This window comes from Corticium candelabrum, chromosome 2 (genome assembly GCF_963422355.1).
Source record: "Corticium candelabrum chromosome 2, ooCorCand1.1, whole genome shotgun sequence".
Lineage (NCBI taxonomy): Eukaryota > Metazoa > Porifera > Homoscleromorpha > Homosclerophorida > Plakinidae > Corticium > Corticium candelabrum.
Genome location: NC_085086.1, coordinates 324,526 through 342,263, shown reverse-complemented (window position 1 = coordinate 342,263; position 17,738 = coordinate 324,526). Strand labels below are relative to the sequence as shown.

The 17,738-nt window shown below is 41.4% G+C and overlaps 2 protein-coding genes across 5 annotated transcripts in view; one reads left to right on the top strand and one right to left on the bottom strand.

The window, feature by feature from the left end:
• The first annotated feature begins 1,199 nt into the window (after positions 1–1,199).
• LOC134176163 (poly [ADP-ribose] polymerase tankyrase-1-like) overlaps positions 1,200–17,738 on the top strand; it is a 22,073-nt gene continuing 5,534 nt past the window's right edge. For 3 of the 4 annotated variants that reach the window (XR_009969258.1, XM_062642847.1, XM_062642849.1), the window contains exons 1-9: positions 1,200–1,288; positions 1,564–1,708; positions 1,780–1,875; positions 5,637–5,781; positions 5,853–5,948; positions 11,386–11,484; positions 15,108–15,206; positions 17,287–17,361; positions 17,576–17,612. Coding sequence is in view for 3 of the 4 variants with exons in the window: in XM_062642847.1 (XP_062498831.1) it covers positions 5,662–5,781; positions 5,853–5,948; positions 11,386–11,484; positions 15,108–15,206; positions 17,287–17,361; positions 17,576–17,612 (526 nt within the window). In the remaining variant the exon portion in view is untranslated. Of the gene's footprint in view, positions 1,289–1,563; positions 1,709–1,779; positions 1,876–5,287; positions 5,361–5,636; positions 5,782–5,852; positions 5,949–11,385; positions 11,485–15,107; positions 15,207–17,286; positions 17,362–17,575; positions 17,613–17,738 lie in introns of those variants that run through there. The other variant, XM_062642848.1, reaches the window with a different exon arrangement.
• LOC134197978 (uncharacterized) lies at positions 11,947–14,921 on the bottom strand. Its single transcript, XM_062667331.1, has 3 exons — positions 14,915–14,921; positions 12,238–12,701; positions 11,947–12,180 (listed from the first exon to the last, which is right to left on the bottom strand). The coding sequence occupies exons 1-3, from the start codon at positions 14,919–14,921 to the stop codon at positions 12,085–12,087; spliced, it is 567 nt and encodes a 188-aa protein (XP_062523315.1). The 3' UTR covers positions 11,947–12,084.

The following is a 17,738-nucleotide window of genomic DNA, read 5'->3' as shown; positions in this document are numbered from 1 at the left end:
TAGGGCATAATACATACAGTTACGATTCACAGACACATCATTAACTAACAAGTGAACAAACAAACAATTAAACAGACAAACAAGTAAACAGAAAAACAAACAAGCGAACAAACTAACAATCAAACAAACACACAAACAAATAAATAAATAAACAAGCAAGGTAACAAGCAAACTAGTTACCAAACTCTCAAACAAGCGACAAAACCAACCAAAAACAAACAAAAAACCAAAATCAAACAAACAAACAGACAGGCAAACCAACCAACAAACAAATGAACAAACAAACGAACAGTTAAACAGACAAACAAACAAACATAAAATACGAACAAATAAAATGGAAAAACAGACAAGCAAACAAATAAACAAACAAACAAACGAAAAACAAAGAAATAAACAAAGAAACAGAAAAAAACCAATCGATCAAACAAAAAACAAATATATAAACATAAAGGGACAGAAAACAAACAAACACATTAATAAATTAACCACAAACAAGCAATAAAACAAATAAATACGAAAACAATTGGACAAAGAAACATGAGGAAAGTACAAACTAACAAACAAGCAAAGATACAAAAAGCACAAACTAACTAATGAACAAACAAACAAAAAAGAGAAACGAAAATGAAATAAAACACAAGAAATAAACATAAAAACAAGCTCAGAAATAAATAAACGAACAAACAACAAACTAACAAACAAAAAACCGATAAAACAAACAAACAAACAGACAAACTGACTGACAGATAGACAAACTAACAAATTAACAACCAACCAAACAAAAAACAAACAAACAACTAAACAAACATACAGATAGACAAACAAACAAACAAACGAAGAAAGAAACAAAGAAACAAAAAATATACAAACAACCAACCAACAAACAAAACAACAGCCAAGCAGACAAACCGACAAACAAATCAATATATAATGATAGATAAATAAAACAGTGATAAATTAATAATACATTAAAACATTTATTATTTATTTATAAATTAGTAATAAATCAATAAAATAATATATTTTGAATATCGCGTTGAACACAGTAGCGCAATAACGATTGAAACAGAACAAAAGCGTAAATTTCCACAGCTATAATTAGTAAAGCATTTAATTAAACAAACAATAGAATGACACAGTAATAACAACGATACAACTCGTGCGCACAGAGTTGTTGGACATTGTTATCCGGGATAATAGCGTAAGGAATGCGGAAAAAGTAGATTTGCAGACATCATTCGTTTTGGGGACATTCCTTGAATCACAACTTCGCTGAGCCTTTTTTGCAGTAAGTAGATTTTTTTGTAGCAATACTTTGCCTATTTGTGGCTGCATGAGAGAATGTGAGAATGATGCGTATTTTAGTGATGTCGCTAGAGAACTAGAACGTAACTTGTAGATAAGTGGACTGTTGTACGACGTCGTTGCTTTTTGGGAAATGCTGCGAGTGCTAGTGATGAGAGAAAGAAAGATGACGTCATAGTGTGGATGTTTTCTCACTTTTTCTTTCGTTTGCGAGTTGATTTGAGTGTTGGGATGTTAGAGTTTGTTTGTTTCCTATAGTTAAAAGTGTTTTTGGAGATTGGAAATGTCTGCACGTAAAGAAATCAACAAACAACTTTATGATGCTGTGGAGGGAGATGAGGTGGAGACAGTTACTCGTTTGATTAAAAGAGGAGCAGACGTTAATACACGTGATTGGTTTGGGGTATGTGTTGTGTGTTCTAATGTGTGTATTGGATGATGAAATGAACTTCACGTCATTTGATCTCAAAATAGAATTGGACTGTTCTCATGCAAGCTTGTTTGAATGATAACAAGGAAATGATTGAGCTGCTATTAAGAAGTGGATCAGACGTGAATAAGACTGACGCTGTGAGTTGATTGATTGTGTGAGTGAAGAAAGTGTTATGTTTGTTGTTGTATCCCGTATGATAAGATATCAACTAGATCAACGTTTTTATTTCTAACAAAGAGATGAAACTTCTTTTTGGTGTGAGTTGTGTTGATGGTCAGTCAAGAATCGTTTGTTCTCTATATACCAATCTGTTTGTATTTCTTGTTTTATTGTGTGTTGTAACTTTTCAATAAATATTAGGTGGAGATTTAATGTGATGTATGAGATGTTATGTACTACTAATAAATGTATTAATATTGAATATTATTATAATTTTATTTAATTAATAGAAAGTGGAGAAATACAAACAATTTATAGAATTTTGCTTTCTATTTATTTGTTGGTTTTAAATAAATTATTATTTATATGTATGTATGTATGTATGTTTGTTTGTCCTTTTGTTTGTCTGTAGTTTTTCTGTCTCTCAGTTTGTTTGTGTTTTTGTCTGTCTGTCGTAGATCGTTTATTGTAAACATCAAAGCTAATAGAGTAAACGTTATATCACTATAACAAATTAGTAACTAAAAGTTCAAGATAAATAAATGTAGGATTTCTGTCTGTCTGTTTGTCTGTTTGCCTGACTGACTGTCTGTCTGTCTGTTGGTAGGTGTGTATGTATGTCAGTGTCTGTCCGTCTGTCTGTCAGTGCTTTTGTCTGTTAGTGTGTCTGTCCAGCTGTCTGTCAGTGTGTGTGTCCGTCTGTCTGTCACTGTGTCTGCCTGTTTGTCTGTCTGTCTGTCTGTCTGTCAATGTGTCTGTTCGTCTGGCTGTCAGTGTGTCTGTCTCTTGGTGTGTCTATCCATCTGTCTGTCAGTCTGTCTGTCAGTCAGTCTGTCTGTCTGTCAGTCAGTGTGTCTGTCTGTCTGTCAGTGTGTCTGTCTGTCTGTTAGTGTGTCCCTCTGTCTATCAGTGTGTGTGTCTGTCTGTCAGTCAATGTGTCTGTTAGCCTCCAATTTGCAGACCAGAGAGCGGGCGAAGCGCGCGAACTCTAGTCTGGACCAAGTCGATACTAAAATGATTTCGGAAGTATTTATCAATAGCGATGCTAAATGGTGTCTAACAGCGTAGGATCGTTTTACCTAGATCAACATATCATTTGTAAATGCCATGAGATCTCACGAAGAAGGAGACGTCTGCAGTGTTTGCGGTGATGTCTTGGTAGACGGCATGAGACCGCTAGCTACTCTAACTGCTCGACTGAAAAGCGAGTCTGTCTGTCTGTGTATCAGTGCGTCTACACAACGACAGTCAGTCACTAAAGGAAATAATCCCTTCTATCTCAAGTCTTCCAGATCATCCGAGAAAATTGCAACGTCGACTGCAGTTAGTCCCAAATTAGAGCTCATTTCAACACTATCTTGAAGTGTGTTCTACAGATAAAGAAAAAGCAATGTTGATCAGTTCATCAGGTCCCAATGCAGGTAGTTGGTTGGAGGCGATTCCAAGCACGCAGCACTTCACACTGAGCAGTGCACAGTTTCGCACTGCAGCACTTATGCGGCTTGGTGCACCCCTGCCAGCCTTGAGCAACATCCAAAAATGCACGCCCAATTGCGGCAATTCAGTTGATCTCTATGGTTACCATCTCTTGACTTGTAAATGGGAGGAGGCCCTATACACCGCCATGACCATTTATCGGAAAGTTTATACGACATGTTCAGGTCTTTAGGCTTTCGGTGTAAAAAGGAGCTACAAAATCAATTTTTAGGAAAGAAGCGTCCAGATGTCGCTGTCTATGACTATAATCAAGGCAAAAAGTTACTGTTGGACATGACAGTTACTCATCCCTGGGCACTGCATAACATCGGATCGAGCAAAACAATTTCAGGGTATGCTGCATTTTCAAATGAGCGCTCAAAGAATACCAAGTATTTGTCTGCAGCAATACACCTAGGGCACTTGTTCCGACCTTTTGCATTGGAAGTGTTTGGCTGTTGGGGTGCTGAGAGTGTTAACACTTTGAAGGAGGCTGCCAGTCTCGCGCCAGCAGCACTGGACATGTCTTACGGTGACTTTGCAAACTATTGGCGTCGTCGATTGGCAGTCTGCCTTCAGAAAGGAAATGCAGATATGATACATAACAAGATTGCAGCAATTATAGGACCGACTCCAATAGATCCTAATTCGATAAACAATTTCGAAGCAAGACATTACAGTATCGATTTTACGTAAATTAGTTTAATTCTTGCGTGTTAGTGTTGATGTAGAGTAGAGGTTGTATTTGTGTCTACATAGCGTATGGTAGTTTGCTTAGCGACTGACTTGATGGTTCTAGATCATATTCTGTATCTACGTTGAAGATACAGCAAGGTGACCCATTGGGTCCTTTTCTTTTCAGCCTTGCCTTACACTCTGTGATTTCCACCCTCAGCACTAAGCATCCATCAGTCTTGATTCCTTGCTACCTCGATGATGCAATGATCATGGGTTCCATAGACGATGTAACATCTGTCTATTGAGATGAAAGACCTTCTCTTTAATATAGGCTTGACGACAAATGTGAGGCTTATTGCCCCTCGAGATGTTCTGGATGGGATTTGCCTATTCCCTTAAGACATGATGGTTTAGTCATACTGGGTACTCCAGTAGATTCTGACTCTTTCATAAGAAGTAAATGTTTGGATATTGTACAAAAGGAAAGTCAAATTCTTGATAAACTACCTTTGCTAAATAACATGCAGTCTGCATTACTTCTCTTACGGTACTGCGCTGTCCCTAAGTTTACTTATCTTCATCGGACAGCATCTACGTCGCTGATAAGTGAAGCTGCTAATCTTCACGACTCGCTGATTATTCAAGCTTTTGAAAGTATTGTTGGATGCGGGTCGCTTGACGAGCTTGAACGTTTACAGCTCGGTCTTGATATCCAGCAAGGTGGATTTAAGCTTTGTTCCACTACGCAATCTGCTTCGGAAGCCTTCATTGGAGGTTGGGCAAATACGCTGCACTATCTTCCACATCACGACAATCGTGTGCGTTATCTTTGTGATGGTTTACTGTCAGTTGATGCTAATCACCATTCTCAAACCACAACGGACTTGACAACATCTCTCAAAGATCTTCACTGTAACTTTAGCGACACCACCAAACTGATTCCATCTGTTTCAAAGCTACCAGACAATCCTAAGAAACTTCAGGCAAGACTTCATAAGGCAAAGAAACAATCACTTTTTAACAACCTTCTTGAACGATGTAAAGATAGTCGTATCAATCAAGAATACATTAGCACAATAACGATTGAAACAGAAAAAGGCGTGACTTCCCACAGCTATGATAAATAAATCTTTTAATTAAACAAACAATAGAATGACACATTAATAACAACGATACAACTCGTGCGCACAGATGTATTGGACCTTGTTATCCGGGATAATAGCTTGAGGCATGCGCAAAATGTAGATTTGCAGACGTCGTTCCTTTGCGGAAATTCCTTGAATCACAACTTCGCTGAGCCTTTTTTGCAGTAAGTAGATTTTTTTGTAGAAATACTTTGCCTATTTGTGGCTGCATGAGAGAATGTGAGAATGATGCGTATTTTAGTGATGTCGCTAGAGAACTAGAACGTAACTTGTAGATAAGTGGACTGTTGTACGACGTCGTTGCTTTTTGGGAAATGCTGCGAGTGCTAGTGATGAGAGAAAGAAAGATGACGTCATAGTGTTGGATGTTTTCTCACTTTTTCTTTCGTTTGCGAGTTGATTTGAGTGTTGGGATGTTAGAGTTTGTTTGTTTCCTATAGTTAAAAGTGTTTTTGGAGATTGGAAATGTCTGCACGTGAAGAAATCGACAAACGACTTTATGATGCTGTGGAGAGAAATGAGGTGGAGACAGTTACTCGTTTGATTGAAAGAGGAGCAGACGTTGATACACGTGATTGGTTTGGGGTATGTGTTGTGTGTTCTAATGTGTGTATTGGATGATGAAATGAACTTCACGTCATTTGATCTCAAAATAGAATCGGACTGTTCTCATGCAAGCTTGTTTGAATGGTAACAAGGAAATGGTGGAGCTGCTATTAAGAAGTGGATCAGACGTGAATAAGACTGACAAAGTGAGTTGATTGATTGTGTGAGTGAAGAAAGTGTTATGTTTGTTGTTGTATCCCGTATGATAAGATATCAACTAGATCAAGGTTTTTATTTCTAACAAAGAGATGAAACTTCTTTTTGGTGTGAGTTGTGTTGATGGTCAGTCAAGAATCGTTTGTTCTCTATATACCAATCTGTTTGTATTTCTTGTTTTATTGTGTGTTGTAACTTTTCAATAAATATTAGGTGGAGATTTAATGTGATGTATGAGATGTTATGTACTACTAATAAATGTATTAATATTGAATATTATTATAATTTTATTAATTAATAGAAAGTGGAGAAATACAAACAATTTATAGAAATTTGTTTTCTATTTATTTGTTGGTTTTAAATAAATTATTATTTATATGTATGTATGTATGTGTGTTTGTTTGTCCTTTTGTTTGTCTGTAGTTTTTCTGTCTCTCGGTTTGTTTGTGTTTTTGTCTGTCTGTTGTAGATGGTTTATTGTAAACATCAAAGCTAATAGAGTAAACGTTCTATCGCTATAACAAATTAGTAACTAAAAGTTCAAGATAAATGACCATAGTGTAGGATTTCTGTCTGTCTGTTTGTCTGTTTGCCTGACTGTCTGTCTGTCTGTCTGTCTGTCTGTCTGTTGGTAGGTGTGTATGTATGTCAGTGTCTGTCCGTCTGTCTGTCAGTGCTTTTGTCTGTTAGTGTGCCTGTCCAGCTGTCTGTCATTGTGTGTGTCTGTCTGTCTGTCACTGTGTCTGCCTGTTTGTCTGTCTGTCTGTCTGTCAATGTCTCTGTCCGTCTGTCTGTCAGTGTGTCTGTCTGTCTGTGTATCAGTGTATCTGCCTCTTTGTGTGTCTGTCCGTCTGGCTGTCAGTGTGTCTGTCTCTTGGTGTGTCTGTCCATCTGTCTGTCCGAATGTCTGTCAGTTTGTCTGTCAGTGTGACTGTCTGTCTGTTAGTGTGTCTCTCTGTCTATCAGTGTGTGTGTGTGTGTGTGTGTGTGTGTGTGTGTGTGTGTGTGTGTGTGTGTGTGTGTGTGTGTGTGTGTGTGTGTGTGTGTGTGTGTGTGTCCTTCAATCTGTCTGTCCATCTGTCTGCTAGTGATTTTGTCTGTCAGTGTGTCTGTCCATCTGTCTGTCAGGGTATCTGTCCATCTTTTTGTCAGTGTGTTTCTGTCTACTTGTGTATCAGTGTGTCGGCTCGTTTGTCTGTCTGTCGGTGTGTCTGTCAGTGTTTTGTCTTTTAGTGTGTCTGTCCATCTTTCTGTCAGTGTGTCTGTCCGTCTGTCTGTCGGTGTATCTGTCTGTCTGTCTATCAGTGTGCCTGTTAGACTCCAATTTCCAGACCAGAGAGTGGGCGAAGCGCGCGAACTCTAGTCTGGACCAAGTCGATACTAAAATGATTTCGGAAGTATTTATCAATATCAATATCAAAGCTTGAAAATATCGAAGAACTGAAGCTGAAACTAAAACTAAGATGTTTGTGTGTGTGCAGAATCTAATCATTGTTCTGGCATGCAGAGTTTAGTCATTGTTCTGGCATGCACTTAGCCGCCCACGAGGATTTCACACGCGCGCAATCAGTGCTAGTGCACTTAGCATAACCAATTATTTCTAAGCCAATCAGAATTTACAAGCGAGATTCGGGTTGTAGAAGCTGATTGGCTTAGAAGGGCTACATTCGAAATCATTTTAGTATCAACTTTGTCAAGACTAGAGTTCGTGCGCTTTGCGAGTTCTCTGGTGTGGAAGTTCGAGGCTACGTGCCTGTTTGTGTGTCATTGTGTCTGCCTGTCTGTCAGCTTGTATGTCTGTCTGTCTGTTTGTCAGTGTGTCTGTCCGTATGTCTATAAGTGTGCCTGTCTGTCTGTCCGTGTGTCTGTCCATCTGTCTGTCAGTGTGTCTGTCTGTGTGTATCAGTGTGTCTGCCTGTTTGTCTGTCTGTTCGTCTGCCTGTCAGTGTTTTCGTCTCTTGGTGTGTCTTTCCATCTGTCTGTCAGTGAATCTGTCCATATGTCTGTCAGTGAATCTGTCCATATGTCTGTCGATGTGTGTTTGTGTGTCTGTCAGTCAGTGTCTCTGTCTGTCTCTCAGTGTGTCTGTTTTCTGTTAGTGTGTCTGTCTGTTTATCAGTGTGTGTGTGTGTGTGTGTGTGTGTGTGTGTGTGTGTGTGTGTGTGTGTGTGTGTGTGTGTGTGTCTGTCTGTCTGTCTGTCTGTCTGTATCTTTGCCAATTAGTGTGTCTGTCCATATGTTTGTCAGTGATTTTGTCTGTCAGTGTGTCTGTCCATCTGTCTGTCAACGTGTCTGTCTGTCAGCGTGTCTGTCTGTCTGTCAGCATTTCTGTCTGTCTCTCAGTGTGTCTGTCTGTTTGTCAGTGTGTCTGTTTATCTGTCTGTCAGTGTGTCTGTCTGTTTGTGTATCAGTGTGTCAGCCTGTTTTTCTGTCTGTCCGTCTAGCTGTCAGTGAGTCTGTCTGTCTGTCTGTCTGTCTGTCTTTCTTTCTGTTTGTCTGTTTGGCTGAATGTCTGTGTGTCTCCCTTTTGGTAGGTGTGTATGTATGTCAATGTCTGTCCGTCTGTCTGTCAGTGCTTTTGTCTGTTAATTAATGTGTCTGTCCAGCAGTCTGTCTGTGTGTCTGTCTGTTAGGGTGTCTTTCCGTCGGTCTGTCAGTCTGTCTGTCTGTCTGTCTGTGTATCAGTTTACCTGCCTGTTTGTCTGTCTGTTCGTCTGGCTGTCAGTGTTTTGTCGCTTGGTGTGTCTGTCCATCTGTCTGTCCGTATGTCGGTCAGTTTGTCTGTTAGTGTGTGTGTCAGTCAGTCAGCGTGTCTGTCTCTCTATCAGTGTGTGTGTCTGTCTGTCAGTCAGTGTGTCTGTCCATCTGTTAGTGTGTCTTTCTCTCTATCAGTGTGTGTGTGTGTGTGTGTGTGTCTGTCTGTCTGTCTGTCGGTCAGTGTGTCTGTCCATCGGTCTGTCAGTGACTTTGTCTGTCGGTGTGTCTGTCCATCTGTTTGTGATATCTTGGTAGACGGCATGAAACGACGACTGTTTGATTCTTTGGCTGACCGCTAGCTACTCTAACTGCTCGACTAAAAAGCGAGACTACCACTCGACCAGTTGTCAAAGGTGATGGTCTAGCGACGCTGCTGTGCATGTCCTGTCACCGCAAGCTTGAAAATATCGAAGAACTGAAGCTGAAACTAAGACTAAGATGTTTGTGTGTGCAGAGTCTAATCATTGTTCTGGCATGCAGAATTTAGTCATTGTTCTAGCATGCACTTAGCCGCCCACGAGGATTTCACACGCGCGCAATTAGTGCTAATGCACTTAGCATAACCAATTATTGCTAAGCCAATCAGAATTTACAAGCGAGATTCGGGTTGTAGAAGCTGATTGTCTTAGAAGGGCTACTTCCGTTATCATTTAAGTATCGACTTGGTCCAGACTAGAGTTCGCGCTTTGCGGGTTCTCTGGTCTGGAAGTACGAGGCTATGTGCCTATTTGTCTGTCAGCGTGTCTGTCTGTCTGTCTGTCTGTCTGTCTGTCTGTTTGTCAGTGTGTCTGTCCGTCTGTCTATAAGTGTGCCTGTCTGTCTATCAGTGTGTCCGTCAGTCTGTCAGTGTGTCTGTTTGTCTGTCTGTCTCTCCGTCTGTCTGTCTGTTTGTCTGTCTGTTTGTCTGTCTGTCTGTTTGTTTGTCTGTTTGCCTGAATGTCTGTCTGTCTGTCTGTTGGTAGTGTGTATGTATGTCAGTGTCTGTCCGTCTCTTTGTCAGTTTTTGTATGTGTTAGTGTGTCTGTCCAGCTTTCTGTCAGTGTTTCTGATCGTCTGTTTGTGGGTATGTCTGTCTGTCCGTCTGTGTATCAGTGTGTCTGTCTGTCTGTGTATCAGTGTGTCTGCCTGTTTGTCCGTCTGTCAGTGTGTCTGCCTGTCTGTCTGTCAGTGCGTCTGCTTGTCTGTCAGCGTGTCTGTCTGTCTGCCATCGTGTCTGTCTGTCTGTCTGTCAGTGTGTCTGTCTTTCTCTCAGTGTGCTTGTCTGTCTATCAGTGTGTCTGTCTGTCTGTCAGTGTGTCTGTCCGTCTGTCTGTCTTCTTGTCTGTTTGCCTGAATGTCTGTCTGTCTGTCTGTCTGTTGGTAGGTGTGTATGTATGTCAATGTCTGTCCGTCTCTTTGTCAGTTTTCTTGTGTGTTAGTGTGTCTGTCCAGCTTTCTGTCAGTGTTTCTGTTCGTCTGTCTCTCTGTCCGTCTGTGTATCAGTGTTTCTGTCTGTCTGTGTATCAGTGTGTCTGCCTGTTTGTCTGTCTGTCCGTCTGTCTGTCAGTGTGTTTTTCCCTTGGTGTGTCTTTCCATATGTCTGTCAGTGTGTCTGTCTGTCTGTCTGTTGGTCAGTGTGTCTGTCTTTCTCTCAGTGTGTCTGTCTGTCTGTTTGTGTGTCTGTCTGTTTATCAGTGTGTGTATGTGTGTGTGTGTGTGTGTGTGTGTGTGTGTGTGTGCGCGCGCGCGTGTGTGCGCGTGTGTGTCTGTCTGTCAGTGTGTCTGTCTATCTGTCATTGTGTCTGCCGTTTTGTCTAACAGTGTGTCTGTCCATTTGTCTTTAAGGGGTTTTTGTCTCTCAGTGTGTCTGTCCATCTGGCTGTCTGTGTTATTGTCCCTTGGGGTGTCTGTCCATCTGTCTGTCAATGTGTCTGTCCATATGTCTCTCAGCGTGTCTGTCTGTCCGCCAGCGTGTCTGTCTGTCTGTCAGTGTGTCTATCTGTCTGTCTATCAGTGTGCCTGTCTGTCAGTCAGTGTGTCTGTCTTTCTCTCAGTGTGTCTGTCTATCTGATAGTGTGTCTGTCTGTTTATCAGTGTGTGTGTGTGTGTGTGTGTGTGTGTGTGTGTGTGTGTGTGTGTGTGTGTGTGTGTTTGTGTGTGTGTGTGTGTCTGTCTGTCTGTCTGTCTGTCTGTCTGTCTGTCTGTCAGTCTGTTTGTCTCTCTGTGTGTCTGTCAATCAGTGTGTCTGTCCATCTGTCTCTCAGTATGTCTGTCAGTCTGTCATTGTGTGCCTGTCTGTCTGTCAAAGTGTCTGTCTGTCTGTCAGCGTGTCTGTCTGTCTTTCTGTCTGTCTGTCTGTCTCTCTGTCTGTCTGTTTGTATGTCTGTCTGTTTGTTTGTCTGTCTGTTTGTCTGTTTTTCTGTCAGTGTGTCTCTCCGTCAGTCTGTCAGTGTGTCTGTCTGTTTCTCTGTATTTATGTTCTTCTGTTTGTCAGTCTTCCTGTCGGTCTCGCTGTTTGTCTGTCTGTCTGTCTGTCAATACATTTATTTCTTATACATGACGTTATGCTCAAAACAAATAAGTTCTGATTAACCTAAAAAATTCTATACTGTCTGTCTGTTTGTCTGTTTGTGTCTGTCTGTCTGTCTGTCTGTCTGATTGCTTTCTTATTATAATTATCTGTTATTGTAGGGTGGATGGACAGCATTGCACCATGCTGCTAACGACAATCTCTCCAAAGTTGTTCCTATTCTGTTAGAGAATGGATGTGATATGAACAAAAAAGACAATGTAAGACATGTTGATGTGAATGTGAATGATAATATTTGTAATCATTGTATTGTGAATATCGGTGTGCATGGTGTTAGCACAGCTTTAGCTACTAGTCAGGGTTCTAGCCAGGCATGTCTGTCTGTCTGTCTGTCTGTCTGTTTGTCAGTGTTTCTGTCTGTCTGTTTGTCAGTGTTTCTGTCTGTCTGTTAGTGTGTCTGTCTGTTTATCAGTGTGTGTTTTGTGTGTGTGTGCGTGTGTGTGTGTGTGCGTGTGTGTCTGTCTGTCAGTGTGTCTATCTAACTGTCATTGTGTCTGTCGTTTTGTCTATCAGTGTGTCTGTCCATTTGTCTTTCAGTGATTTTGTCTCTCAGTGTGTCTGTTTGTCTCTCAGTGTGTCTGTTTGTCTATCAGTGCGCCTGTTTGTCAGTCAGTGTGTCTGCCTTTCTCTCAGTGTGTCTGTTTGTCTGATAGTGTGTCTGTCTGTATATCAGTGTGTGTGTGTGTGTCTGTCTGTCTGTCAAAAACATCTATTGGTAAACATCAACGCTATTACAGTCAACGCTAAATCACTATCTATGAGTCCAAGAAAAAAGACCCTTAGGGTCATGAAATGAAAGCTTAACGTACACTCTGGTAACTGTAAAAACCAGCTACGGAGTCATTTCTACACACTATTCTGTCAATCTTCTTCGCCAAAACCATACTGTTACACCGCTGTAAAGTAATGGACATTAATCGTCTCCAATAAGTTTTGAACTCACTGGAGTTCACCTTGCCGTCATCATCTCGTGATCGCAGAGAGATTTGATGGAGAAACTTTTCTCCTGCATTTCCCCAGCGGCCATAATGCTCAAACACCAGTGGAATTAGGCATGGAGAACCCCCACTAGTGTGAGTCTCTCTGCTGTACTTCTCTCTCTTCTTTCCCTCCCTTTTTGAAGCAGCAGATCCATCAGTTGTAGCTGCGACTGAAATTATGTCGGTGCTCCATGGGTGGGCTAAGGAAATGTCGAGCTCAACGTTAAAGTCGGTTGCATTATAAACAGCAATATCGGGTCTGGACTGAGAGCTGCTGTAACAGTCTCTTGGCTCAACGGTATGGGGAAGAGACACGCGTTTCAAACACTCGGACCAAGCAGAGACTATTGAATTATGAGACCAAACTGGTCCCCCACCTGTCTTACAAGTAATCAGATGATATCCTTCAGGATCTAAGGCTGTGCCGCAATCTCTGTCTGTCTGTCTGTCTGTCTGTCTGTCTGTCTGTTTGTCTCTCTGTCTGTCTCTCTGTCTATCTGTCAATCAGTGTGTCTGTCCATCTGTCTCTCAGTGTGCCTGTCTGTCTGTCAGCGTGTCTGTCCATCTGTCTCTCAGTGTGCTTGTCTGTCTGTCAGCGTGTCTGTCTGTCTGTCTGTTTGTCAGTGTGTCTGTTTGTCTGTCTGTCATTGTGTCTGTCTGTCTGTCTATCATTGTGTCTGCCTGTCTGTCAGCGTGTCTGTCTGTCTTTCAGCGTGTCTGTCTCTCTTTCAGCATGTCTGTCTGTTTTTCTGTCAGTGTGTCTTTCTGTTTGTCAGTGTGTCTGTCCGTCTGTCTATCAGTGTGCCTGTCTGTCCGTCAGTGTGTATGTCTGTCTGTCTGTCAATCAGTGTGTCTGTCCATCTGTCTGTCAGTGATTTTTTCTGTCAGTGTGTCTGTCCATCTGTCTCTCAGTGTGCCTGTCTGTCTGTCAGCGTGTCTGTCTGTCTGTCAGCGTGTCTGTTTGTCAGTGTGTCTGTCTGTATGTTTGTTAGTGTGTCTGTTTGTCTGTCTTTCATTGTGTCTGTCCATCTGTCTCTCAGTGTATTTGTCAGTCTGTCAGTGTGTCTGTCTGTCTATCTGTCTATCATTGTGCCTGTCTGTCTGTCAGTGTATCTGTCTGTCTGTCTGTCTATCATTGTGCCTGTCTGTCTATCATTGTGTCTGCATGTCTGTCAGCGTGTCTGTCTGTCTTTCAGGGTGTCTGTCTTTCAGGGTGTCTGTCTGTTTTTCTGTCAGTGTGTCTGTGTGTTTGTCAGTGTGTCTGTCCGTCTGTCTATCAGTGTGCCTGTCTGTCCGTCAGTTTGTCTGTCTGTCTGTCGGTCTGTCTCTCCGTCTGTCTGTCCGTCTGTCTGTTTGTCTTTTTGTCTGTCTGTTTGTCTATCTTGTTTTCAGTGTGTCTGTCTGTCTGTCAATGTGTTTGTCCGTCTGTCTATCAGTGTGCTTGTCTGTCTATCAGTGTCTGTCTGTCTTTCACTGTGTCTGTTTGTCTGTCTGTCTGTCTGTCTGTCTGTTCGTGTGTCTGTGTGTTTGTCTGTCTGTTTGTCTGTTTGCCTGAATGTTTTTTGTCTGTCTGTTTTTAGATGTGTATGTATATCAGTGTCTGTCCGTCTGTCTGTCAGTGTTTTTGTGTGTTAGTGTGTCTGTCCAGCTGTCTGTCTGTGTTTCTGTCCGTCTGTTTGTCAGTATGTCTGTCTGTCTGTCTGTATTTCAGTGTGTCTGTTCGTCTGTCTATCTGCGTGTCTGTCTGTCTGTGTATCAGTGTGTCTGCCTGTTTGTCTGTCTGTCCATCTGGCTGTCAGTGTTTTTGTCCCTTGGTGTGTCTGTCCATCTGTCTGTCAGGGTGCCTGTCCATATGTCTGTCAGTGTGTCTGTCGGTCAGTCAGTGTCACGTGTCTGTCTTTCTCTCAATGTGTCTGTCTTTCTGTTAATGTGTCTGTCTGTTTATTAGTGTGTGTGTGTGTGTGTGTGTGTGTGTGTGCGTGCGTGCGTGCGTGCGTGCGTGCGTGCGTGGGTGTGTGTGTGTGTGTGGGTGTGTGTGTGTGTGTGTGTGTGTGTGTGTGTGTGTGTGTGTGTGTCTTCCCATCTGTCTGTCAGTCATTTTGTCTGTCAGTGTGTCTGCCCATCTGTCTGTCAGTGTGTTTGTCCGCCGGTTTGTCAGTGTGTCTGTCTGTCTGTGTATCACTGTGTCTGCCCGTTTATCTGTCTGTCCGTTTGGCTGTCAGTGTTTTTGTTTGTTAGTGTATCTGTCTCTTTTTTAGTCTGTCCGTCTGTCTGTCAGTGTGTCTGTCTGTCTGTTAGTGTGTCTGTCCGTCTGTCTGTCTGTTTGTCTGTCAGTGTGTCTGTCTATCTGTCATTGTGTCTGTCGTTTTGTCTATCAGTGTGTCTGTCTGTTTGTTTGTCATCCCGTTTGTATGTCCGTGTGTCCGTCTGTCTGTCAGTGTGTCTGTCCGTCTGTCTATCAGGGTGTCGGTCGGTTCGTCGTCTGTCTCTCTGTCTGTCTGTCTCTCTGCCTGTCTGTCTGTCTGTCTGTTTGTACGTCTGTTTGTTTGTTTGTCCGTCTGTTTGTCTGTTTTACTGTCAGTGTGTCTCTCCGTCAGTCTGTCAGTGTTTTTTGTCTGTTTGTCTGTATTTATGTTCTTCTGTTTGTCACTCTTCATGTTGGTCTCGCTGTTTGTCTGTCTGTCTGTCTGTCTGTCAATACATTTATTTCTTATACAAGACGTTATGCTTAAAACAAATAAGTTTTGATTATCTTAAAAATTTCTATACTGTCTGTCTGTTTGTCTGTTTGTGTCTGTCTGTCTGTCTGATTGCTTTCTTATTATAATTATCTGTTATTGTAGATTGGATGGACAACATTGCATTATGCTGCTATCGACAATCACTCCAACGTTGTTCGTATTCTGTTAGAGAATGGATGTGATATCAACATAGAAGACAATGTAAGACATGTTGATGTGAATGTGAATGATAATATTTGTAATCATTGTATTGTGAATTTTGCTGTGCATGGTGTTAGCACAGCTTTAGCTACTAGTCAGGGTTCTAGCCAGGCATGCTAAGGTGTAGCGGCCCGCTATGTCTTCACAACTGCTCTCTACGCCTTCCACATATGTCTACGTGTTCAGAGCTGAGCGCTACACCTCCAATACTTGCTACACTTGTAGTAGGTACCATACACTACACCTGCATCTACGCTTCCAATATAGTTTAATTAATATCAACAAATTATTAAGAAATAATAAATAAATAATTTGCATACAATTAATTAGCCTCCAACTTACAGACCAGAGTGCGTGCGAACTCTAGTCTGAACCGCAAGGCTACGAAAATGATTTTGGAAGTATTAATGAAAAGTGATGCTAAATGGTGTCTAACAGCGTAGGATCGTTTTACCTAGATCAACATATCATTTGTAAATGTCTTGAGATCTCACGAAGAAGGAGACGTCTGCCGTGTTTGCTGTGATATCCTGGTAGACAACATGAAAGCACGACTCTTTGATTCTTTGGCAGACCGCTAGCTACTCTAACTGCTCAACTAGCGAGATAACCACTTGACCAGTTGTCAAAGGTGATGGTCTAGCGATGCTACTGTGCATGTTTTCTCACTGCAAGCTTGAAAAGATTGAAGAACCGAAACTGAAACTAAAACTAAGATGTGTGCGTGCACCAGAGTCTTCATCAGGGCTCTGGTGTGCACTTAGCCGCCCATGAGGATTTCACACGTGCAATCAGCGTTAGTGCACTTAGCATAAGCAATTATTGCTAAACCAATCAGAATTTACAACGGACATTCCGGTTCTAAGACGCTGATTGGCTTAGAAGGCTATTTCCGAAATCATTTTAGTACCGTTCTTATACAGACTAGAGTTCTCGTGCTCTCTGGTCTGTAAGTTTGAGGCTAACAATTAATTTATTTATAGAAATTAATTGTTTGTAAATTATTTATATTTTATTTATTGAATATTATTTATTAATAATATATTTATATAACTAATTGTACGCAAGTCATTTATTAATTATTTATGAATAATGAATACACATGTAGTAGGTACTGTACACTACACCTGCACACATGCAGTTATATCTTTAGCATTGTATTGGTAATGAGAAACAGTTTAATTAATTTAAGAATGTAATAGATACGTCACTTTCAGTCTGCCACTCAGTGTGATTTGTAGAGGCTACTCCCCAAACCATCGGTAATTTTATTTTAGAAATTTGCACCGACACTGCATACCATGCCCACGTGCCTTGCTCATGTGTCACGCCCATGCCACGCCTACATGCCAGACACATACTATGCCCACACAGGTACTTCTTCTCAATCTCCTTGCTAAAACAGTCTGTCTGTTTGTCTGTCTGTATGTTTGTCAGTGGGTCTGTCTGTGTGTCTCTCTTTCAGCGTGTCTGCGTGATAGGTTTTTGGTTGTCTGTTTTTCTGTCTGTCTGTCTGTGTATATTTATGTCAGTGTGTCTCTATGTGTGTAATGTATTTTAGAAGTTTGCACAGACACTGCATGCCATGCCCACGTGCCTTGCTCCTGTGTCACGCCCATACTGTGTGTCTGTTTATCTGTATGTATGTATGTATGTATGTCAGTGTGTTTGTCTGTCTTTCTGTCTGTCTGTCTGTCAGTGTGTATGGCTATTTGTGTGTCTATCTGTCTGTCCGTCTGTAGCTCTGTCTGTCTGTTTGTTTGTCTGCCTGTCCGTCTGTCTGTCGGTTTGTCTGTCCGTCTGTCTGTTTGTCTGTCTGTCTGTCTGTCTATCACATATATTTGTCTGTCTCATGTTTCACGCCAATACCGCTAAGCCTTCCTAAACTCCTGTCTATAACTCTGCTAGTTTATAGAAAATTCTATTTATTTTGGTCGATCTACAGTTAATACTCCAGCAAGTGACAAAAAACATATAAGTATAAACTGGTGTATTATACATCTAACTTTATTATTATGTATTTTGATGTGTTAATATTAGAAGATGTTAATCATACTTGGATGTTGTGTGTATTTGACAGAGTGGACAAACTGCACTGCAATTAGCTGTCAGACAGAATCAGGAAGATGCTGCAGATGCAATCAAGGCATTCACTGTAAATTGTGTGTGTGTGTGTGTGTGTGTGTGTGTGTGTGTGTGTGTGTGTGTGTGTGTGTGTGTGTGTGTGTGGGTGCGTGCTTGCGTACGTGCGTATATGTCTGTCTGTGTGTGTGCGCGCGCGTGTGAGTGTGTGTGTGTGTGTGTGTGTGTGTGTGTGTTGTGTGGGAGTGTTTTTTTGTAATTTTGCTAATTAACTGTGTTATATTTAGGCCAAGAACCCGTCACAATCACCATTGCCTGTCAACTGTAAGTATAAATATAAACATTTATTAATACAGCTTGATGATTAGTCGTGTTTGTACCTTACTAACACTAAACATATCACAGGCTTGTAGGCTGCTTTATGAATGGGAGGGTTCAACTTAGGCTCAC